The sequence below is a fragment of the Psammomys obesus genome, unplaced genomic scaffold (genome assembly GCF_907164565.1).
Source record: "Psammomys obesus unplaced genomic scaffold, mPsaObe1.curated_primary_1811, whole genome shotgun sequence".
Taxonomy (NCBI): Eukaryota; Metazoa; Chordata; class Mammalia; order Rodentia; family Muridae; genus Psammomys; species Psammomys obesus.
Window position 1 is genome coordinate 13163755 of NW_026585644.1, and position 25061 is coordinate 13188815.

Sequence of the window (25061 nt, forward strand, 5' to 3'; positions counted from 1 at the left end):
TCCTCTCGGAAGGCTCTAAATCTGTGTTTGGAGTCGCTGCTGAGACTTATACCCTTAAGCATTTGGGCAATATTTCATAGAAAGAGTTTCATATTTTCTAACTTTAGAAGATTTAGGATTTCTCATTATTTTCAAATGTGACACTTTTTAAAAATTAACTGAGGTGACTACATGGTAAGATGTTTTTATTAAAGGGCCTACAGCAGGAAATTGACTGGTGGATGCTGCATTAGAGCTATACTGCACCCCAACCCCAAAGGCAACCTTGAACTATTCAAAGTAGACCCACAATTGTGGGAAGACAACCCTACTGGCTCTGGGGACACCTGTCGGGAAACAATGGAACTAACCTAGGGATGAAGAACATGTTTATCAATATCCATGCTTACTACCTGAAAGTATAAATGATTTCTGTTAAAAGAGTTATTGGCCAAACAGTGTATTCTCTTACATGAGGAACTACACAAGTCAAACTGAGAAGGCCCTTTAGTTGGTTCTGACATGTGACCAAGTGTTAAAAACTACTATAAGCATTAGTTCTTTGGATTCATTGCAAATGCCCTTTGAATAGTCTCAAGCTGGGAAGAGGGGGTAGGTCTTCACAAGTCTTCCAGAGCAACCAAGAAGTTTAGAGATGACATTCATAAACAGAAGAAACTGGCTTTCCCACAAATCTGAGGAGTAAGAACTCACATTTAACAAGAGAAAGGTGTGTGTATGTTCAAGAAAGTGTTCCATGGAAGGCCTACAAAATGTAATATAACATTGATATACCTTGAGTACCATGTGGTAATAATCTAAGGCTAGCTTTCTGAGTTGTTTCCTGACACAGACTACATGTTTGAAGAAGAAACCCCAAGGTAGATTCACTGGTCATACTCCTGATTGAGAGCGCCCAGGAGATTCGGGACACAAAGGATTTGAGGTCTCTAAAAGTATCAACTTACTTCCATCTGGAAGGCGTGCCAGCACAATCCCGCTGCCTCCCCTGGCTGTCACCAGAAACCCAGCTTTAATCACAGACAAAACGGCAAGACCTTTTGCTTTTGCGATCACATGGGCTGCAAACAAACAAAAGAGCAATGACTAAAAGCTTGTGACAGAGCTTTGCTAGCCGAGTCCATTATTTATTAATATGACAACAAAAGTAAGAGTTCATTACATGAGATGAGATTTATAAGTGAGTGCATCCACTAAGGAACTACCTCACTACAATGTGAATTTGCTTATGTGATAACTTGTCTTTCAAACTTTCTAAGACATCACTAGAAGGCAGTTTAAGCCCACAGGTGCTAGTATACATCTTTAATTCTAGAACCTGGAAAGTAGAAGCAAGGGGATCTCTGAGAAGTCAAGGCCAGCCTGGTCTACATAGTGAATTTCAAACTAACCAGGGCTAGTGGGACCCTGTCTATAAAAAGAAAGAAAGAAAGAAAGAAAAAAGTTTATATATCAACTATACTCTGAAACACACATATACAGAAAAGGTTTATACGTTCCTCTAGAAAATGGGTAATTTCTAATTTTACCATAGTAAAAGTCTTCCGGAAATCATGTTCCCTAGGACATGGTAAGGTCAGCACACATAACTTGGGGAACTTTCTTCTCTAGGAGGTAGAGGACAACAGTACCTTCCTGTGCATGCTTTTAAAACTGAGCATACTTCATATGCCAACTGACTTTTTTTTTTAATACATCACCTACTCAGATTCAGAGACAATAAAACACTAGTATACTGATCCCTAAATAATTTTCCACTGTCTCTTCATTTGCCACAGGGAATAAGCAAGTGCAGGTTTACTTTCTAGACTAAGTTTATCCTCAGCACTTAACATCACATGGTGGCAACAGAACTGCTTTCTACCTTTGCTTCAGGATGCTTCTACTCAAAGTTCAGATTCTCTTCTTGAATCCTCCTTAAGCTTAAAAGCAGTGCTTCAGAAATGAGTGTGTATATGCAGGTCATTGGAGACCTTGTGGGAAATGCAAAGCCATGTCTCTGAGCGGATCCCTTCAATGCTTCGAGGGATGCTGAGCAGCTGGGTCAGAGCACTGCGCACACAGGGATGTCCTCCTGAGATGGAGGGCACAGCCGAGATGCCTCGCTATAACTACTGTTGATAGTTGTTACAGCTGTCCTTTCAATCTCCAATAAGTAATCGCAAGGCATCTGCTTAGAAAAAAATTAATGGTTTCTTGACTGAACGACACTCACACACTTTAATTAGGAGAGAAATTGTTTTACAGCACCATCCAAACTAACTGCACACAAATCTTTTTCTTATAAAATAGGCATTTCCTGAAACGTTCTTGGAAATAACTGGACACTGGTTATAGTAACCAACTGGTAATGGTTCCCAAGGTTCAGCTCTGGGTCAGGTTGCAAGCTGTCATTTGGACCACTCAAAAGGCTTATGAGGAACATGTAAGAACAAGCATTTCTAGACTACTGCTCTGAGTGTAAATCAGTATAGTGGAATGATTCCAGTCAGGACTGGAATTTTGATATCTAAGGAGATACTGATATAAAACTGTATTGAGAATTACTGACCAGTGTCTTTTTAAAAGAATCATAGAAACTGAATATCTTATGTAGAGGTAAAAAAAAAATCACAAATTAAAATTTGTCTGTCAACACTCATGTTTAACTATGCTTTGGTACTAAAAAGAAATCTTGCTTTAGGAAAAATAATATATATTCAATCTATTTACTTGCCATAGAAGATCTGGGTTTGATGAACTACATTAGCATATGTGTGAACACAGGAACTAAAGCCATAGCATCAGTATTTGTTATGTACCACTTCAGGAGTTACTGGATTTGGTATTGCTGATGAAAACTTTGGACATAAAATAACAGTGTCATTTGGAAAAACAGGAAGCTAATTATGGAATCCATCAAAATTGTGGCCCAAATTCTCTTTGGTGCCTTTTGCTTACATATGTTTGTTACTTATAAATACAATTGCCTTAATTTAAAAAAAAAAACACCATAAAATTTTTGTCTGAGAGATTACCTAGTGAGCTTTCAAAATCAGTTTGCAAATGATTTTAAAAGGACAGAGTTTCAAAAGCTGAATGGATCAGGGACTTAGGGGTTAGGCTGGTACTTCTAAGCGGAGGAACACAACATGTGGTAAGATTCCTAGGCCCCTCTGACATCTGAGAGTAGGATGGTCCAAATGCCTGATGTTTCCACAGGACACCTATGGAGAAATGCGAAGGAATGCAGAAAGCAATGCTGAACATAAACATATCTAGAAATTTACCTACCAGGAATTATCTTGTCAGGTCCATTTCTGGAAGTTATTTCTGTGAATTCTCTTAATATTTTGGCAGCCTTCTTTGCTTCTGATTTCAGATTAGAAGGTATAGGGTTATTCACTGAAAGATTAAAAAACATATTTCAGAGGGGGGAAATATCTATTTTGAGAACGTATTTCAGTTTCATTTTTCTCTCACAATTAAGCATTTAAAGTCAAATGCTACCAAAGGGAATGACTTCCAGTCCTCTGTTTCCTTAAGTTGTAAAATCCTAAAGATAGCTAACACTCAAACTCTTCCCACTATGAAAACATGGGATCTTGGGATCCTAGGCAAAAGCTAGCTGGCCTTCTTTCCTAATTAAGTATATTTCCCCCAAAATTAAATCACTTTAGAATGAATAAAACAATTGAATTTGACATATATTGAATTAGATATATTCTCTAATTGTCATTAATGAATATCAAATTTGATACAATTGGCTTTTCTTGTCAGAAAATTTGAATATGGCTGGCTTGTCACAAGTAAAATTCTGGCATACTCAGAAATTGGGTTAGTATGCCCAGCAATATATGCCTGCTCTTACAGACCATTTTACATTCCCAGTGTAAATATCCCTTGGTATAGACAGTCTATTAAATGTTATCTGGGTGGCATTTCAATGCAGATTTCTCACATTCCTGGAAAAGCTGCAAACTTTGCTCATTTCTATCATCTCACCTTTTCATTGAAAATGGATTCTTTACTCATATAATGTATCCTGATTATGTTTTCTTCTCCCTCTACTCTTCCCCTGTTCCTTTCTGCTCCCCTCCCATCCAGATCTACTCCTTTCTGTATCTCAGGAAAAAAAAAAAAAAAACAACAACAAAAAAACCCCCAAACTTCTAATTAATAAGAAAGTAAAACAAAATAAAATATTAAACCAAAACTAGCACATCACAGTTGTAGAAAGAAACAAACAGGGAAAAGAGTCCAAAAGAAGACAGAAGAATCAGAGATACATTTGACCATCCATTCAGGAATTCCATTAAAACACTAAATGGAAGCAGAAACATATACACAGAAGATCTGGTGCAGATCCATGCAGGCGCTGTGCATGCTGCCTCAGTCTCTGTCAGTTCATATGAGCTTTGAGCATGTTAATTTAAATGCCCTCATTTTCTCGGTGTCCTCTATCCCGTCTGACTCTTACAAATCTTTCCACTTCCTCTTCCTTGAGTTCCCTATCCCTGAGGATGTTTCCTGGAGACATCCCATTTAGGACTGAGTGTTCCAAGGCCTTCTGCTCCCTGCACAATGTCTGTTGGTAGGTCTGTATATTTGTTCCCATCTGCTACAGAAGGAATTTTCTCTGATATTGGCTGAGCAAGGCACTGATCTATGAGTGTAGCAGGCAGAATGTCATTAGGAGTCAATTCATTTCTACTTCTTGGTGTCTGGTTCTTGGTCTCACAGGCAGTACTGGGTTATGGGTTCTGACTCGTGGAGTGAGCCTAAGTCAAATCAGATATTGTTTGGTCACTCCCACAGGCATTGTGCCACCACTGCCCTAGTGTGGTGAAGACAGGACACCACTGTAGATAAAAGGGTTGTGGCTATTTTGGTATTTATGTTTCTCTTTGGAAGTGTACATAATACCTTCCTGTACCAAAGATGCTGGAACACAGGAGAGAAAGCTCTCTGTAGGCACCAGCTCAACTACTCCAAGTTCAGTAAATTACACACATGTTGTCATCAAAAGGGGCCTTGCTGTCAGTTTATGGAGAGCAATTTAATGTCTTGGCAAAAGCTTGGGTATTTGGGGATTCCCATAGGACCTCTTTGGACAACAACTCAATTAGATGTAACTGAATCTTAGTACTGGAAACTTCATTTGGTGACAAGAGATGGTCAGTTGTGATTCTGTGAAGAGGAATTTTAATTCAGAACTTGGCTGCTCTGGCAATAGGTCACATCCAAAGATCTTCTAGAGCTGTATGATCCTGCTGAAATACAGACACACCTTTAATCCCAGGAGACAGAGGCAAACAGATCTTTGAGTTTAAAGCCAGCCTGGTATAGAGCAAGTTTCTGGTAAAGAAAACCTTAGGTCTAGGTGTGGTGGTATATGCCTTTAATCCCAGCACGCAGGAGACAGAGGCATGCAGCTCTCTGAGTTCTAGTCAGTTCTGTTCAGGCAGTTTGGTTGAGTCAGTGAATTCAGAGACAGTACAGTGGAGTTGTGTTTGTGGCAGTTCAGTTTGAGGAATTCAGAGGCAGTTTTACCAGGAGAGTTTTACAGAGATAGGTTGAAGAGGGAACAAGCTAGACACAGGTGAAGACAGAATATGCCAGAGAATGTGAAGGAGCCAGAAGAACATATTGCCAAAGTTAGTATGAGGCCAAGCAGAACAATTCCGTCAGAAATCAAGAGAGAAGCTGGATTCAATCAGTCAGCTTCTGAGGATTTTGAGCTACAACAGCTCAGTTGAACCATCCAGCAAGAGTTCAGAAAGAACAAGAAAGGGTGATCTTATTCAGCAGTACGTCTCAGAGGCTGAAAACATTCTAGGCCTAGATAAGCCTGTACGGAGGCTAGAAGCTTCCAGAAGTAGGCCTAGGTTAGCAGACAGAGGCAGTAAGCCTCCAAGATGACAATTACTTCAGAAGAATAAAAGTTACTTTTACACTGTGTATCCTCTATTATAAGTAGACTGTATTTAGATTACTTTTAGGTATATATTTTAGGAAGCTTCTACTGTATTTGGTTTCCATACAACCCCTCAAATGGCTCTTAATTTTAGTTGTTTCTCCCCTCCCCACCGGATCCTCCTGTTCCAGCCCTGTCCCCATCCATCCATAACTATGTATTCTGATTTTCTAATCACAACTATCTGTACCCTCAAGAGTCTTATTCTATACCTACCTGCTGTGGTTCTACAGATTGTAGCTTGCTTATCATTGACTTAATAACTAATATCCACATAAGAGAGAATACATGCCATATTTGTCTTTCTGGGTCTCAGATACCTCAGATGATTTTTTTTTCTAGTTCAATCCATTTATCTGAAAATCTCATAATGTCGTTTTTTAATAGCAAATAATATTCCACTGTGTAAATGTACCACTTTTTTTTTTTTTTTTTAATCCATTCACCTGTTGAGGGATAGGCTGTTTTTAATTTCTGGCTGTTACAAATACAGCAAGTATCTTTGTGGTACGATGAAGCATCCTTTGAGTATATGTCCAAAGCTGAATGCATAGCTGAATCTTAGAGTAGATCGATTCCCATCTTCCTGAGGAATTCCACACTGATTTCCATAGTGGCTGTATAAGTGTGCATTCCCACCAGCAGTGAATTGAGTGGTCCCCTTAATCTACAACTTCACCAGCATGAACTGTCACTTGTTTTATTGATCCTAGCCATTCTGGCAGGTTAAAGATGAAAATTCTCAAAATAGTTTTGATTTGCATTTCCCCAGTGGCTAAGGATTTTGAACATTTCTTTACATGTTTCTCAGCCACTTGGGTTTCCTCTATTGAGAATTCTGTTTAGATATACAATCCAGTTTTTAACTGGGTTATTTTGTTTTCTTGATATCTAGTTTTTGAGTTCTTCATGTATTTTGCTATTAGTCCTCTATAGGATGTAGCATTGGTAAAAAAAAAATAATAATAATAGTAATAATAATAATAATCTTTCCCCATTCTGTAGGCTGTCAGGTTACATGAATGCCAGTGTTCTTTGCTATGTGGAAGCATCTCAGTTTCATGAGGTTCTATTTATTGTTGATATTAGGGTCTGTGAGACATCCAGTTTGCACCATTTGTTGAAGACTATCTTAGGGTTTTACTGCTGTGAAGGGTTTATTTCCATTTAAGTTAATATTGGCTACGGGCTTGCTGTAAACTTTATTATGTTGAGGTATGTACTTTGTATCCCTAATTTCCCCAGAACTTTTATCATGAAGGAGTGTTGGATTTGTTAAAGCTCTTTTCTGCACCTATTGAGATGATCATGCAATTTGTTTCTTTCAGTTTGTGAAATTACACTTATCAATATGAACCATCCCTGCATCTCTGGGATGAAGCCTACTTGATCAGGTAGATGATTGTTTTGCTATATTCTTGGGTTTGGTTTGCAAGTATTCTATTGAGAATTTGTACATTTATGTTCATAAGGAATATTGGTCAATAATTCTTTGTTGGGACTTTACGTGGTTTGGGTATCAGGGTAACTGTGGCCTCATAAGGTGAATTGGGAGATGTTCCTTCTATTTCTATTTAGTAGAATAATTTGAGGAGGAGTGCGAGTAACTCTTCTTTGAAAGCCCGGCAGAATTCTGTGGTAAAGCAAGGCCCTTGGACTTTTTCGGTTGGGAGACATAATGTCTGCTTCTTTTAATATCATTAGAGGATATAGGTCTGCTTAAATTGCTTATCTGATCATAATTTAACTTTGGGAAATAATATCTATCAAGTATTCATTTCTTTTAGGTTCTCTATTTCAGTGAAGTACAGTTTTTTTTCCCCCTTTAAAGTATGACCTTATGGTTTTCTGGATTTCCTCGGTGTCTGTTATTATGTCCTTTTCATTTCTAATTTTGATATTTGCTCTCCACTCCTTAGTTAATTTGGATAAGGGTTTGTCAATATTATTTATTTCTCTTTGTTTTGTTGATTTTTTTTGTATTGTTCTCTTTGTTTCTGTTTTATTGATTTCATCCTGAATCTTATTTCTTGCTGTCTATTCCTTTTGGGTGTGATTTCTTCTTTTTGTTCTAGAGCTTTGAGGTGTTAAGTTGCTAATAAGAGATTGCTCCAATTATTTTATGTAGCCACCCAGAGTTATGACCTTTCCTCGCAAACAGACTTCATTGTGTTCCATGAGTTCAAGTATGTTGTGTATTCATTTTCATTCTAGAAAGTCTTTAATTTCTGTCGACCCATTTTTCAGTCAGTAGTGAGATGTCCAGTTTCCATGAGTCTGTAAACTTTCTTTTGTTTCTGCTATTGATAGACAGCTTTAATCACGGTGGTCTGATAGGATTTCCTGTACCCATGGAGACTTTCTTTGTATCTGAGTATATGGTCCATATACTCAGAAAGTTTGCTGAGGTGCTGAGAAGGTATATTCCTTTGTGTACTGGGTGAAATGTTCTGTAAATATCTGTTAGGTCCATTTGGTTTATAGGGTCTGTTAGCTCCAGTATTTCCCTGTTCAGTTTTTGTCTGGATGTCCAGTCTGTTGGTGAGATTGGGGTATAGAACTCTCCCACTGTCAGTCTGGGAGGGTCAATGTGTGATTTAAGCTGTTCTAGTGTTTCTTTTACAAAAGTGGCTGTCCTTGTATTTCAGCATATATGTTAAGAACTGAAATGTCATCTTGGAAGCTGTTTCTTTTGATGATTATGTAGTGTCCCTTGATTAGTTTTGGTTTGAAGTCTACTTTATCAGATATTACAATGCCTACGACAGCTTGCTTCTTAGCAATTTGGTTCTTAGCATTTGGAATAACTTTTTTTCATCCCTTTGCCCCAAAGTGATGCCTATTCTTGATGTTAAGGTGTGTTTGTGTGTATGCTTCCCTCTTTTGACTTTGCTGTTCTGACATTATTTCCATCTATTTTGGAATCTCTATAGGTTGGAGTTTTTCTTCTAGAACCTTCTGCAGGAATAGATTTGCAGATAAACAATGCTAAACCTTTTTCACAGAATGTAAATCATCTATGATGATTAGGTTTGCTTGGTATAGTTGTTTGGACTGGCAGCTGAGGTCTCTTTAGAGTCTGCTGCACATCTGTCAATGGCCCTTGTGGCTTTTAGAGTCTCTATTGTGACATCAGGTGTAATTTTAATAGGTTTGCCTTTACATGTTACTTGATAATTTTCCTTTGCAGCTTTTGATATTTTTTATTTGCTCTGTGTGCTTAGTGTTTTGATTATTATGTACTAAGGGGACTTTCTCTTCTATTCCAATCTATTTGGTGCTCTGTGTGCTTCTTGTACCTTGACAGTCATCTCCTCATCTCCTTCTTGAGGTCAGGGTAATTTCTATGATTTTGCTGGGAATATTTTCTGTGCCTTTGAATTGAGTTTCTTCTCCTTCCTCTATTCCTTTTATTCTTATATTTGGAATTTCCATAGTGTCCCAGATTTCCTGGATGTTTTGTTTCAGGTTTTTTTTTTTTAATTTTAGATTGTAATGTATCCATTTCTTCTACTGTATCTTCAATGTCTGAGGTTCTCTCTTCATTTTTTTTTTTTTTTGTATTCTGTTGGTGATCCTTGCCTCTGTGGTTCCTGTCTGAGTTTCTAAATTTTTTTCATTTCCAGATTTCCCTCAGTTTGGTTTTTCTTTATTCTATTTCTACTTTCATCTTCTTTTACTGTTTGTGTTTTCATAAATTGCATTAAGGGATTTATTTATTAATTTCCTCTTTAAGGAACTCGATCATGCTTGTAAATGTTGTTTAAAGGTCTTTTTCTTGTGATTCAGCTATATTGGAATGCTCAGGGCCTGCTATGGTAGAGTTCCTAGGCTCTAGAAGAGATATGCTGTCCTAGATGTTACTGATTGTGCTTTTACAAGGGCAAAGAAGCATCTAAGATTTGGGACGATTGTAATTCAAGGTGCGATATCTGGCCTTTTCTTTGTTGGGTGGGTGTTTTGTTCCTTGGTTTTTGTATCTTCTCTGGTTCTTACTAGAGTGTAGTGGCAGTGTGCTGCCTGGAAGGAGTATTTTTGGAACAGTAATAGGTGTGGCCAGTGCGGGTTCTAGGTTAAATGTGTTTCTGGAAGCTGACAGAATTGGGGATGGATTGGAGTAGGGGGTGGCTGAGGGAGCCTACAGGAAGAAGGAAAGCAGGGTGTTCCCCCAGGATCATTTTAGTCACTTTGGAATGGGGACAGAGTGAAGAGAGACCACAGCAGAAAGTATGTTAAGGGCTGAAGATAAGACTGGGGCTTGGACTTGGAGGAATGAAGGAAGAGGTGAAGCTTTCCTGTGAGCCTTCTTGCTTCCCTGGTCATGGTGGCCTGTAAGCTCCCGAGAAGGTCTTGAGGTTGGAGGCTGAAACAAATCAATGGGTTGGGGGGAGGGAGTTTGGAGAGGAAGGTCTGTTTGAGCTACTGGAGATATAGGCAGTGGGGGAGAGAAGTTGCAATAGGTTTTCAGAGCTGGTGATGAAATTGAGGGATTGGACCTGGAGGAGCAGAGGGAGAACTAAGATCTGCAGCCAGCATACCTCTTCCCTGGCAGGTGTGGCCTGTGGGTTCCCAGGGAGTGCCTGCTGGATTTGGGGGCCGTGAGTGGGTGGGTGGGAGAGCTTAGGAATGGAAGATCTTTGGGATCCACTGGAGATGGGTGGAGTGGAGGAAGAGAGGCTGCAGCTAGTGTTCTGCTGCAAAGCTGGGGTGAGTCAGGAGGATTGTATTTGGAGGAGCAGAGGGAAAAGTGAAGATCTGCAATTGGCCTACTTGCTTCCCTGACCAGAGTGTTTATCTCTATTTGTTATGTCTGCCAAAATATTTTGCCCATTTAAAAATGCACACTGTCTTGTTTTTGTAAATTAGCCTTATATATCATAGATATCTCTCAAGTATAAATATGCACTTCCATATATACACACACATACATATCTTGAATATTTTTCAAAATGAATCCTCTGACTTTTTTCTCAGGGGTGTCTTCTTAAATTATGGGGCATCATTTCCTATAATCATTTAAATTTTCCTCCCCTATTTTGGTTCTCAAGTTCAAGATCTATTTGTTTACTTGATTTTTTCCCCCCCAAATGTGTCACTGAGGGTTTGGACCTTTTCTCTCAGCCCATACCACCCTTTGCTTCTTTCTGCATTTTGCTTACTATTCTTCAAGTTCATGCTCTTATTCTTCTTTCAGATATGCTCCTTAAACAACAGTAAACTCTTCCCTCAAAATCCCAGCACTGGTAGACAAGATATATTTTGGGTCAAAAGTTTAATGTATAGATTGGTGTCTCCCTTCTTCTGCTGGGAGTTTCACCTGGTTACAGGAGGTCAACTTTATGCTCCTTAACACTCAATGCTTGGAGTCTCAGCTAGTGGCACCCCCATATACTCCTAGGATCCTCCCCTGTCCCAGAGATGCCCCCACTTCTGTTCTCTTTCCAGTTTTTCTCCTCAACTGCCCTCCTCCTCCCTCCATCCATCTGATCCCCACTGCCATTAACTTCCCCACCCTATCTTCCACCCAGTTCCCTCCCTCCACCTACCTCCAATGTCTACTGTATTTCCTGTTCTCAGTGAGAGTCAAGCATCTTCCCTTGGACCCTCCTTGGCTGAGGATCTGAGGATTGTAGTACAGTTATCCTGTACTACATGGCTAAAGCCACTTAAAAAGTACATACCAAGTACACACCAAGTGTGTCTTTCTGGGTCTGAGTTACCTCACTCAGGATGATTTTTTTTTTCTGTTCCATCCATTTGCCTACAAATTTCATGACTTCCTTGTTTTTAATGACTAGCATTCCATTTTGTAAATGCACCACGTTTTCTTTACCCATTCTTCAGTTGATGGGCATCTAGGTTGTTTCCAGTTTCTGGCTATTACAAATAAGGTTGCAATGAACATAGCTGAGCAACTGTCCTTGCTGTACGGTGGAACACCTTTGGACATATGCCTGGAAGTGGTATAGCTGGGTCTTGAGGTAGATTTATTTCCAATTTTCCAAGAAACCCCCAGGTTGATTTCCACAGTGGTTGTATAAGTGTGCAGCTCCACCAGCAGTGGAGGAGGGTTCCCCTTGCTCCACATCCTCACCAGCATGTGTTATCACTTGAGCTTTTGATTTTAGCCTTCTGACTGGTATAAGGTGAAACCTCAGAGTCATTTTGATTTGCATTTCCCTGATGACTAAGGACACTGAGCATTTCTTTAAGTGCTTCTCAGCCATTCGAGATTACTCTGTTAAGAATTCTCTGTTGATCTCTGTGCTCCATTTTTTAAATTGGGTTAAGAAGCATAGGGGCAAAGATGGAACAGAGATGGAGAGAATGTCAAACCAGTGACTGGCCCAGCTTGAGACTCACCCCATGAGAGGGCTGGCAACTGTCACTATTAACAACCCTCTGCTTTGCTTACAGACAGGCCTTTAACCTGACTGTTTTCTGAGAGGCTTCATCTGGCAGCTGATGGAGAGAGATGTAAAGACCCAAAACCAAGCAATGGGCTGAGTTCGGGAAGTGCTATGGAAGAGTGGGAGGAAGGATAGAGGGAGCACAAGGGGTTAAAGACACCAGGAGAAGACCTACAGAGTAACGTTACCTGGGCCCAAGGGGACTCAGAGAGACTGAACCACCAACCAAAGAGCTTGCAGGGACAGAACCTAGACCCCTTTACATATGTAGCAAATGTACAGCTTGCTCATCATATGGGTCCCCTAACAAGAGGAACAGGGGCAGTTGTTGAATCTGCTACCTTCCGCTGGGTCACTCTGCCCTAGCTGGGCTACCTTGTCACTCCCTGGCGGGAGAGGGCGTGCTTAGTACTGCGGTCTCTATGAGCCCCCTTGGGCCCAGGTTAGATTGATACTTATATAGGTATCGGTGGTTCTGCTGGCCACACTGTCTCCTCAACTTCACATCACAATCAAGATCTGAATACTCATGAAAGCCTTAAACCACTGAATTCCAAGCCAAGCAGCCTATGAGGTTTTCTTTTCTGAAGAGAAGTGTGACTACAAAAAGTCAAGCAAAGAAAGTGTTTTTTTTTTTTTTTTCAGAAGCAACTAAAATATTTGAAAATTTCTATCTTAAACAGTTTACATATTGACAATTTGTTAGTAATTCAGGCTGGGGTCAAAGAGTGTCATTCACATCTTATTCTGAATAAATTTGCACTGGAATAAGAAAGCTGATCACTACTTCTAGAAACAGGGTCAAGATCGAAAGCCCAGAGAGTAAAGGGCCCCTCCTTTTCTTTCTATTAGGAGTATTGGATCGAAAACTAATGTCATCAACAACCAACTCTCAAAAACATTAAAGCTCTTAAATAAACAAAAAACAAACATCAATAGAAATATAAACGAGTATATATGGGAAATTATGTCTAAATTTTCATTCTGTATTAATCCATGTTTTTAAATTTTAATTTACAAGATAAAATTCCATTAAAATCAAAGAAATAAGAACACAACTAAGTTTAGAAGAATAAAACCATAGCCAAAAAAAAAAAAAAAAGTTAAGTCTCTCAAGAGGCTCTAAAATGCTGCCTTTCTGGGGAAGCACAAATTTAAACACTGCTGTTGACATCTTTCACTTTTGTTTCTAGATAGGTGTAGCCTTCTGGGGCTTGAGTGTTAACTACTTTGTCTTAAGGAGACCAAATGGGTATATCAGAATCCATGTTCCTGGTCAGACCACTAACCTTCTTAAACAAAACTTACAACCAAATTATCCATGTGAACCCCATTGTTTTGTTTTGTTTTGAATTGTTTTTTTTTTTTTTTTTTTGTTATTTTGTTTTGTTTCAAGACATGGTTTCTCTATGTATTTTTGGCTGTCCTGGACTCACTTTGTAGACTGGGCTGACCTCAAATTCATAGAGATCTGCCTGCCTCTGCCTCCCCGAGTGCTGGGATTACAGGCATGTGCCACCTCAACTGGCCCCCATTGCCAATACCCTCCCCTCTACACCTGGCTATTAATGGGGACAAAGAACTGGGAGCAACTGGCAGAAAAATCTTTACCTTGTACCTGCTTCCCAGAGAAGTTGAGGGAGATGTTGGATTAGGACAAGATCACAGATGCACGATTGTATGAATATGTCATTTAAAAAAGGAAAAAAAAATAATGTGTTTAGGCCTTAAATGGTAAAGAATCCTGTCATTTCACAACATCATTTGCAAATGAGTGAGTAGAGAAGGGCTCTTAGTAGTCACAATGTATGAATAAAAATAAAGTATAGGTAAATGACAGAATTGCAAGAGATTATGCTAATATGTACATAATTTGTGTACATAATTATTAAACCACATTAACAATGCAAAAAAAGTATAAATGTACCAGAGTTTAAAAAAAACAAACAAACAACTTTTTAAGGTTAAAAAAGAGGAATGGTAATATTGGCTCACTTCATGGAAATCGAACATAGTGAGCCAATAACCAATCTTCCTTAATTAAGATGCGATAAACAAGATGAAAGTTATCACTTACTCTATTTTAACCTCCAACATAGCAATTTGCAAACAACCAGATGCTGATATGGTATTTCAATAACAGGCCGAAGAGTAGGATAAAACAGCACCTTAAGCCCAGCCCTGTTATTTTCTGAAACTTTGTAAACAGGCTTACTAACTTATGACGAATCCAAACATTTCCTCATATCTCAAAGAAGTACCTGGGCCAACAGGAATACAGAACCTGTTCATATGGTAAACATTGAACAGGGCAAGGCTTCTGCCCCAGGGCGGGGCATTCCTTCCGGTGGAGAGAGGTGGTTCCTTCAAGTTTTTCTTCCCTGTTCTGCCTTAGCAGGGCAATGTTATCATTTATTGAAATGAAATGAGGATGGCACATTTTGACAACAGAGAAAGCTGGTTCCTACTGTTCCGAAGCAATTTAGATCACTAAAAAGGCACAGGCACTATATCCCAGAGACGCAGCTTCAGGGCGCTTTCCCCTCCACCCCTGCCAACTCTCCCCCCCCTTCCCTATGTAAACTGTTGCAGGACCAAGGACCCTGTGTGAAAGACCTGACATCTCTTCCTCTGGAAGCCCAAAACCCACGTGAGCCCTCCTCTAGAGGAATATCCCTTCCCAGAGATCCCATTCCCACAAAAGCACTGTACTCATACTGGCGCAGCTTTCCCTCATCTGTGCCAAGCACACAGTAGGCCATTTCCCAAAACAGTTTGAAACCACAAGATGGTAAAATATCAGACATTAGAAAAACAACGAAATGAAAGTGAGTCTTCAAAACTGACAACGCAGGAGCAGTTTTTCTGTAACGAACTGAAAGGACCGTGGTTAACAGTCAACCAAAACCTTTACGGCCAAGACTGGAGAAAACTAATCTTGAGTTCTGAGGGTTTGCAAAAGGATCCGTGCAGTGTGAACTTGGTGGGCACGCACAGGCAAACCCAGGGGCTTGGCCGTTTCTCTTTCTCTTTCACAACGCCCTCCTCCAGAGGAAGAGTGGTCGCGGTACCTACGCGCCCCAGCCGTCCAGACCCTTACTCACTGCTGCCCGCCGCTCCGCTCCGTGCCCGAGCTCCTCACACCGCCCCAGGAAGAGGAAGGCGTTCTCCTTGGCACGCCTCCCCCGACGAGACCCGCCCAGCGGGCGCACACCTGACCAGGTGAGGGAATAGGTGTGCGCCCCGCTTTCGCCGATGCAATCCCTAGCCCTACACCCTTGCTCAGAACAAGCTCCGCCGCGTGCACCCGCTTCATTCCTTTGGAGCCTTCTGGACCACCCCCTCTCTCTAATCGGCGAAAACCCACTGCTGGGGCAGCGGTGGGGTGGGGCCCAGGGTCGGTGGTCCAACGTGGTAACTTAGCCCAGGGCGGCGGTAGCTCCGAGTCCGCAGGGCGCTGTCCCTGAGCTCACTGGCCACCCTGGCACGTCCTCATCCGCCCCGCTGGACACCGGGCCACCGCGACCTGCCCTGGGCGTCTTCCCGCCGCCACCCCGCCCTCACTGCCCAGCGGTGCCAGCAGACCCCGCCCCCGAGCTCCGCCCTCGGGACGCCTTCTGGCCCCGCCCCCCTGTGGCGTGCGGACGTAGCGCAGCAGACTGCGCAGGTTTACGCGGGAGAGCCCTTGCAGTGCGCATGCGTCACGTCCCGACGCGGTTTCTGGGCGCCAGGATCTGCACCGGAACATGGCAGAGGCTGGGTCCAAGTCAGTGCTGTTCGTGTGTCTCGGTAAGGATGCGCCGACCTCAGAGCCATTTCCTAGGGGACCCTGAAGCGTTCCCTGTGTTAAGCTCCTGAACACTGGGCAGTGGCGAGCGGAGACAGAAGGGTCTTGCCTGGGCCCGTGTCTAAGAACGTGGGCTTTTTCGTACCCATCCCCCATCCTCTGGTACTCCTCTGAACCTAAGACCGATTTAGTTTTGTCCCAGATTATGCCCCTGCTCTCCTTCCTGCCCTTCTCAAGCCATGTCACCCTCTCAACTGCCCTTTCTCCACAAGCCTTTGTCCTACTCCTTTCCCAAGCCTATGACTCCTCTCATATGCCTCTCCTCCACCCTTAAGTCTTGTGTCGCCCTTACCTGCTGTGGTATTCACTTCCTTATCTCTGTTGCTAAAATATCTAACGAGGGCAACTTTAGGGAGAAGAGATTTGTTTTGGCTCAGTTTCAGAGGGTTCAGGCCATTTTTTTTTTTTTTTTTTTTGAATGATTGTTGATTCTGGGCCTGTGGTGAGGCAATGCATCGTGGCCATCAGGGTGGCCAGAGCACTAATCATGACTCCTCATTCCATGTGGACCGGGAGCACAGCATGGGGGACGTGGAAGTAGAGATCTAGACAAACTTTAGCTCTGAGAACGTGCACCGGTGATGTGCTTTCTTCTGCTAGGCTCCACATCTCCTTTTCATCACTTCACCATGTGAGTGAATCCATTGTGAGTCTAATGGATTGAACCATTGATGATTTCAGAGCCTCTATTGATTAAATCCAATCTAGGTATGCTGTCACCAACATATTGAGAGTTGTGTTTTTCAGATCAGTCAAGGTCACAATGAAGATAAATCATCACCCTGCCCTTTCCTCAAACTTGTCTTTCACCTACCTTGTTTTTTCTCCTCCAAACCCTTTCACCTGCCAATCGGTCCAGGTGGCTTCATATCTCTAGTGTGACTACCTAAGCTGGCCACTGCTATTACAATGGCTAGAGATTGTGGTTCCCCTTCATTGTACCAAGCTGAGCCTAGGCTGCAGGAAGAACATTCTGTGACATGAGTGTCCCAGGCAGGTTTGTTCAATGTCATCTTTGGCTCACAGTTGCTGTGGCTCTCAGCCAATGATCTCTCTTCTTTAGGTCTCTCTCTGAAACCTTGATTTTCAGTCCCTGGGACAATCGCTCAGTTTTGCTACATGAAAAATTGTTTTGTTTTGTTTTGTTTTAAGATGAATAGTGTTTCAAATACTTTCTAATCCAGAATTTTCATTCTCAGAATTTCAATGCTGATTCTCCTTTACATAATATATAATTAATATATAATTAATTTTTAAAGTTTTTAAAAAATTTATTACAATTTATTCACTTTGTATCCCAGCTGTAGCCCCCTCCTTCAGCCCCTCCTAATCCCAGCCTCACTCCCTCTTCTCCTCCCGTGCCTTTTCCCCAGTCCACTAATAGGGGAGTCCTCTTCCTCTTCCATCTAACCCTAGCCTATCAGGTCTCATCAGGACTGTCTGCATTGTCTTCCTCTGTAGCCTGGTAAGACTGCCAAAGAGCCAGCCACTGAGTTCATGTCAGAGACAATCCCTGTTCCCCTTACTAGGGAGCCCATTTGGAGACTGAGCTGCCATGGGCTACATCTGTGCAGGGGTTCTAGGTTATCTCCATGCATGGTCCTTGGTTACAGTATCAGTCTCAGGAAAGACCCCTGTGTCTAGATTTTTTGGTTCTGTTGCTCTCCTTGTGGGGCTCCTGTCCCCTCCAGGTCTTTCTATCTCCCCCTTCTTTCATAGGATTCCCTGCACTCTGTCCAAAGTTTGGCTATGACTGCTTTAATACCCTGCTGGGTAGAGTCTTTCAGAGGTCTTCTGTGGTAGGCTCCTGTCTAGAAATAAGCCCACAAACTTATGATCACCTCATTTTTTACAAAGATGCCAAAACCATACAATGGAAAAAAGATAGTATCTTCAACCCATTATGCTGGTCTAACTGGATATCTACATGTAGAAAAATGCAAATAGATCCATACTTATCACCCTGCACAAAACTAAAGTCCAAGTGGATCAAAGACCTCAACATAAAACCAGACACACTAAACCTGTTAGAAGAAAAAGTGGGGAAGAGCCTTGAACTCATTGGCACAGGAGACAACTGTTCAGAACACCAACAGCACAGGCTCTAAGAGCAACAATCAATAAATGGGACCTCATCAAACTGAAAAGCTTCTGTAAAGCAAAGGACGCTGTCATCAGAACAAAACGACAGCCTACAGATTGGGAAAGGATCTTTACCAACCCTATATCTGACAGGGGGCTGAATCCAGAATATATAAAGAACTAAAGAAGTTAAGCAGGAAAAAAAAAATCAAGTAATCCAATTAAAAAATGGGGGACAGAGCTAAACAGAGAATTCTCAGTTAATTTCTTTTCTTCAGAGTTCTTGCCTCATTGCCTCCACCCTGAGAGGGAAAGCCTAAATTGCCAACAGTCCAATTAGTTATTGAGGTCTTTGCCCTTCGTGTTTCCTACAGAGTAGCAATCCTCCTATTTAGGACAGAAGTCTGCCAAGAGTTATTCTGTCTGCCTCCCTTTATCTTTTCGACCCACCTGTGGGGACTGCCTTTAAGAAACTGTCTTTGGCCTGATCTGATGGTGTCGTTCACTTTACTGTTGTCCCTTATATTTTTGAAGTAAAAATGTCTTCTCCAGGCCATTAGTCACTTCCTTAATTCCACAGATTTCATTTTTATTTCACAGCCTGCTGAGTTCCTAGCAACAGTTATCTTTCTTGTGGTAATAGCTTGTTTTTCTTTATTTTTCCACTTTCAGTACACCGTAGTGTGTGATATTTGCGAGGTATCTGTACTAGTTATCTGTACAAGGTATCTGATGAGAAAAGTAAGACTTTGGCCTCATTTCATGTTGATAGTGTGCATTAAGATCTTTATTGAAGGCTGACTGGTGGGAAGAACACATTCTTTTAACAATGGTTTCTTTCAGGACCTTTTGGTATCCCATGGCTCTGTTTCTGCTTATCCTAGTTAACTATGCTGGCTTATTGCACCAGCGTGGCTTTTAAAGGGAATTATGCTTGGTGTATTTGTCTTCAATATAACTCGGTGTTTTGTTTTTGCCACCGGAGACAAACATAGTGGTGAACACCAAAGATGAGGTCCCATACGCTGTCAGTCATTGGTCAAGGAGTGCCCATGGCCTCACTCAGTTGGTGCAGAGTGTTCAGTAAAGCAGAAGAAGAGGGAACAGGGTATAGTTTGTAGTCAGGACTCACCTGAAGGTGACCAGTGAGCAGCGACTTGAAGGTGGGCAGGAGGCCTGTCGTTCTGGCCCAGAAGACAGCATGCGGTTTTCAGGTAAAAGTTGTAAACATGGAAGTCACCGTTCCTGGGTTTGGAGACCAGGCAGGCTTTCTCAGGCAAGATTTCTTTGCCTTTGGGCACCAAATTTGTATCATTCTTAGTACACGGGATCCATCTCTATAGTGGCTACTGTAGGGTAGGGGTCTGCATACCCTGGAAAGAGCTGGAGTAAGTCCTTGAACTTTGTGAGGTAAAAACTTCAGTGTAGTCACAGATGGCCCATAAGCAGTCAAGCTTGGTTCTGTTCAGTAGAACTTGTTCATAGATACCAGCATTGGGGCTTGATGAAATTTTCACATACCACAAGATTTTCTGCATTCACACTAGTGTTAATCATTTAAAAAAATTGTTAACTCTGGGCTGCATGTGAATTTGTTAGGCCATAAGTGATCACTTCTGGACCCCTATTTGATGTGTAGATCATGGGAGTCTGTGAGGACTTCAGTTTACTCTGAGCGAGAGAAGGCATGCAGAAATGGGGAGGGAATTTCTTCCATCTGCAATGTGGAGATTAGGCTTTAGGAGGCCCTGGAAGATGCAGGGGTAATCCTTCCTATGCAAATGAGTGCTAGTAAGGAGGTAAGTTGCTAGTCCAGGAAAATTTGAGGATGGTGCAGATGCATTCTCTCCAGAGCCCATTTGGAGTACAGTAAAAGCTGCTGTGTTTGAAATGCAAAAGTTTTATTCCTTCAGAACCTTTCATGGAACTGTTTAAGATCAAAGTACAGAAGCATCAGGGTTTCCTGGGGTTATTGGTTAAGAAGAGCTTCTTGTTCTTGCAAGATTGGGAGAGGCGCGTTTTGCTGTGTTAAGCTGGTTGATACCCCACAAAGGCAGATGTGGTCTTAGCTCTTGCCATATAAGGGAAACGAGGTCATGTTTAAGTTTCCAGGATATGTGGAAGGTAGAACCCGAGGCTCTGTGTTTTTCATGGTCAGTGTACTCACTGTTAATGTGTGTTTATATGTGTGTGTATAAATATGTATATATGATATTTTTATGATGGGTCAGAGGTCTAGCCTCAACTTTTTATCTTTTAGAAACATAAATTGAGAAGCTAGAGAGAAATTATTAGCATGAGTTTCCTTCTTTTGATCTTGTAGGTTGCATGAGGAAAAATGGTACTTTTAATCTATACTTATTTACCTTACTTTAAATACAGCTGCCTGGGGGGAAAGTATGAGTGAGTATGCTAAAATGATGAAATGGCCCAAGTTTCTGTATTGTAGAAAAACAAAAATTACTTCACAGTTAATGATAAAAAATTTTTTATACAGAGATGGAGACATCTTGCATTTTATTTTTACATGCTAAAATATTACACATCAGTTACTTACCAAAGTTCCAAAATACTTAGACAGCTAACTTGCCCACCACTGTTGGCTATATTGCCTGGATATGTGGTGATGTGCAAAAAGCCTTTTAGTGGTGAAACAGTAGTGATGGCAATCTTAATGAAAAAAAAAAATCAGGGCTAGGGAGAGCTTAGTTGGTGAAGATCCTGCCTTGTGTAAGGGACCTGGGTTTTATTTAATGTTTAAATAAAAGAAAACAAAAAAAACAACAAAATAAACTGTACATGGTAACATACATTTATTTGTTTGTTTGTTTATTTTGGCAGCAAACTTTTATAATCCCAGCACTGGGTAGGTAGAGGCTGTTGAGTCCCTGAGCCTTCTGGCCAGCCAGCCTATCTGACTAAGGTTACCCTGAACTAGTGAGAAACTGTCTCACAAACCAAGATGGACAACTTTGAGGAGTACCGCTCAACATTGTCCCCCTGTGCTTTGTATGCACCTGCATGCTTCCCTGTGCACCCACACATTACACAGAAAAAGCAAACAAAATTAGAGTGGAGTAGCATACGGAGGACATTCGAAGTGAGTTCCTGTCTTACCTTTAATGGTTATTCGATAAGACTTTTATTGCTATTGAAAAAAACCAAAACCCACAGTGTATAGCAAGAAGCCAAGTACTTACTTAGTTTTGTAGGTGTGGAAGGATGCACAGTCATGGCATGAACTGGTCCAGGGACCCGAGAATCTGTTTCATCACATCTCAGAATGTCTGATTGTATATCAAAAGCCAGGAGATTTTTGACCTGTCATACACAGTTTCTTGCTTGCTTTCTTAATTTTGGAGCTTATATAATACACCAAAATATGGTGTTTGTCTTGCTGTGTACCTGGAACAACGTCTGTCTTATCCCCTGCCGTCCTGGTTCTTGACTCCTGAAGCCAAGCAAAACTCCTCTAAGATAGGACATAGAATCAATGATTCCTCTAGTTTCCTTTAAGAAACCTGGAATGTAGAAATACTATTCCCCCATCTCCATCAAAGCCCTGTGTGCCAGCGTTGATCCTGCCCTAGGAGGTCAGATACCACACATCTCCCTGTGTTTGCTTCATTAGCAACTTTTCATTAGCGCTGCTTTGTCCAGTCACAGTCTATATATATCTACTCATTCTTATCAGACTCAGTTATAAACTATATATGCCAACTAGAAATGGGAAAACAGGACAGTTTTTCCCAACTTTTTGGCTCTTTGGTCTGAAGGTTTTCATGTCATGTGAAACTAAATCTTTCGTGTTCATCTCTTACAAACCCGCCTTATTAGATTTGTCTGGGCTGATTTAAAGATGGGAGAGGAAAGGAGTCATACCTTCATACCTTAGACTATTTCCCATTGCCTTTTTCATAGCCTCACAGAGTATCACTGCCTTCCATCCTAAGTGCTGCTGAACTTCCCACCTTGTAAAAGAAGTTGTACCTTAAACAGCTCTCTATCTGCGGGCCTATCGTAGTACTTGGCTCAAAAGTAATAGGCATACAAAGTACCTGTATTTGGTAAGCTCCATTGCCAGAACCTTCAGGTTGTTCTCCCTGCCTGTACCATGTACAGACCTGGCATAGGATTAGGGCTCCATGTCCAAGGCCCTTCAGTTCATCCCCCCTGCCTTCTCTGTCTGGACCAGTATAGATGCAGCCCTGCATCCTCAGGTCCTACCTTCAGGTCCTCCCACAATGCCATTTAAATTTCTTATACCGTGAACATTAGCTGAAGCTTGGGTTCCCCGGTGTCTTATTTGGCTCTGTGAAATCTTTGTCTCTCTGGTCTTGTACTACTACAGCACTTGTTGATTGGCATTTGTTATTGTTTACTAGTGTGTCTTCTTAGTGTACGAGCCTGCCTCATTGTTGATATGCTTGCAGCGCCAAGGTGTCTTTTGTCTTTCTTGGTGTAGTAAGGAATTTGGTTCTTGTCCAGATCGGCTCTTGGAAGTTCATCTTTGATTTCTCTGTTTTTTTCTTGGAGTGATGGAGTATTTGTTGACACCTGGTGGCCCCATAATTTGTGCTGTTTGGGGACTCAGTTGGGTCCTGAGTCATCATCCCCTCACATGTAACTAGGAACTCTTCAATATCAGTACTATGTTGAGCTTCTTGGCTTGGCAGTAGTAGTCTTAGCATATTACTAATCTTTATTATGTATGTATACTTGAAAATACATACTCTGTTCTATTGTGCTTCATTTTTAGCTAAGCTGATGGCAACTCACTTAATTGGTTTCAAGACTTGGTTTTGGTTCATTTCTGATGAAAATTGATTAGAGTTTTATTTGCTTTCTTGAACTCTGGTTACCTCGGCCATTCTGTCCGGACCCTGAACCTGGTTTGATAAACTATTCTGTCAAGGAATTCTATACTGCCTTGCCATCCTTAGATGCAGCTACTTTGGAAGTAGTCCACTGACTCTTTAGGCCAGTAGATTATATCTGCATTTCTGCCACAACTAACAACCTTTGTATGTCTTCTCCCTCTTTTTTTAAGGTAACATTTGCCGGTCACCCATTGCAGAGGCAGTTTTCAGAAAACTGGTAACTGATGAAAATGTTTCAGAGAATGTGAGTACTGTTCAATAGCGTAGCATCCAGGCTGAATACCTTTGAGTAGCAAGGTGCCAGAAAATTCTTTTTCTCTCCTACAGTGGAGGATAGACAGTGCGGCTACATCCACCTATGAAGTGGGGAATCCCCCTGACTATCGAGGGCAGAGCTGCATGAGAAAACATGGCATCCCCATGAATCACGTTGCCCGGCAGGTACTGGAACTTGACATATGTTTTGTGTTACAGTGGGCCATTGATAGCAGCGCTGTTTCCGACTGGAATGTGGGCCGGCCCCCAGACTCAAGAGCTGTCAGCTGCCTAAGAAATCATGGCATTAGCACAGCCCATAAGGCAAGACAGGTAGAAAAGATCTTGTTTAATTTCTACTACATAGAATCCCATAACTTGATAGACTGACCACCCTGTGTGGTACTGAATGTATTTAGTTGGGGTGAACTAACTTGCTATCTTTATAGTTTTGGAAGATTTGGATTATCTTGGGGGACTTGTTAAATACAGGTAAAAGACATAAAGCACAGACAGTCTTGGCTGTGAGCCACACCTGAGTTGTGGTCTTCATTACGTTACCATGTGCAAACTTGGTTTGTTGGTACATATGACTATCTTTTCTATTTTGAAGTACCTTAAAAATATAGAAGAGCCCTGGTGTTGTTCTGAACACATAATAGCCTGTCTTGAAGACTATGGAAATAAGAGCAAATGCTTCAGTTACAGATGAAGATAGTTTTGTATCCATATTATCAGAAGATGGCAGCTATATGTCTTTGAGTTCTTTATATAAATTAAGTAGTTCATTGACCCTTTTTTAGCACAGTTCTCATTAGGCAGAAGATGAAGGATTTTATATCATTTGTTCATTTGACCCACTTGAGGCTTTTGCATATTTGACCAATCTGTTCCTTTTTGGGGAATGTGGACTTTCTTTGAGTGGTCAATGACTATATGACACTATTCTATGATACTATTCTAGTAGAGTTGTTAAAATTTTATTTTCCTAGTCTGTCTACCTAGGTTTAATAAGTGGTGTATTGTTAGGGTGCTGGTTCTTTTTAACTCACGTAATAATGTCTTGGGATGTGAGCTTTTAGCATGGTAAGCTGTTGTTCAAGTGTTCCTTTTTTCAGTGTCCTTTTCTCAACTTGGCTGTGAACTGAGTGTAGCATTAAGCTTACCTGGCTGCTGCTTCTCTTTTATGCAGAGGTCAAAGTTTCATTCTGCTTTTTAGCATTATAGGAATAGAATCATTTGCATTTTGCTTTGTCAAGTCAGGGTCATATACTATAGCCCAGACTAGCCTCAAACTCCAGGCAGTCCTCCTGATTCAGCTCCATAGTGCTGGGATGGCAGAGCTGCACCATATCCCTGGCAGAGAAGCAGAGTCCATGCATTTATAGTGTCTTTTCCATGTCGCTGCTGAGTTTACCAGCAGTTTGCCCTGGTCAGGGTTAAGGGCTGTACTGCCTGGGCAGCTTCTGTGTGAGAGTTCTGTGGACAGTGCCTCTGCAGGAGATTGAGCATGAGTACAGGGTTCTGATGGGTTTGTGCCCAGCACCGTACCTGTACATCCCACATCAAATACACTAGAGATGTTTTCTTTCTTTCTTTCTTTCTTTCTTTCTTTCTTTCTTTCTTTCTTT

General features: G+C 41.3%; 2 protein-coding genes across 3 annotated transcripts in view; one reads left to right on the forward strand and one right to left on the reverse strand.

Annotated features, from left to right (window-relative positions):
- Positions 1-15949, reverse strand: part of Sh3yl1 (SH3 and SYLF domain containing 1) — a 31428-nt gene extending 15479 nt beyond the window's left edge. The window contains exons 1-3 of the mRNA XM_055624750.1: positions 15471-15949; positions 3274-3384; positions 948-1061 (exon numbers count right to left, since the gene is read on the reverse strand). Of these exons, the coding sequence (XP_055480725.1) occupies positions 948-1061; positions 3274-3384; position 15471 (226 nt within the window). The 5' untranslated portion in view covers positions 15472-15949. The remainder of the gene's footprint in view (positions 1-947; positions 1062-3273; positions 3385-15470) is intronic.
- A 96-nt stretch (positions 15950-16045) lies between these two features.
- Positions 16046-25061, forward strand: part of Acp1 (acid phosphatase 1) — a 14845-nt gene continuing 5829 nt past the window's right edge. The window contains exons 1-3 of one of the 2 annotated variants that reach the window (XM_055624797.1): positions 16046-16155; positions 23346-23419; positions 23503-23616. In XM_055624797.1, the coding sequence (XP_055480772.1) occupies positions 16113-16155; positions 23346-23419; positions 23503-23616 (231 nt within the window). In that variant the 5' untranslated portion in view covers positions 16046-16112. Of the gene's footprint in view, positions 16156-23345; positions 23420-23502; positions 23617-23649; positions 23764-25061 lie in introns of both variants that reach the window. The other variant, XM_055624786.1, reaches the window with a different exon arrangement.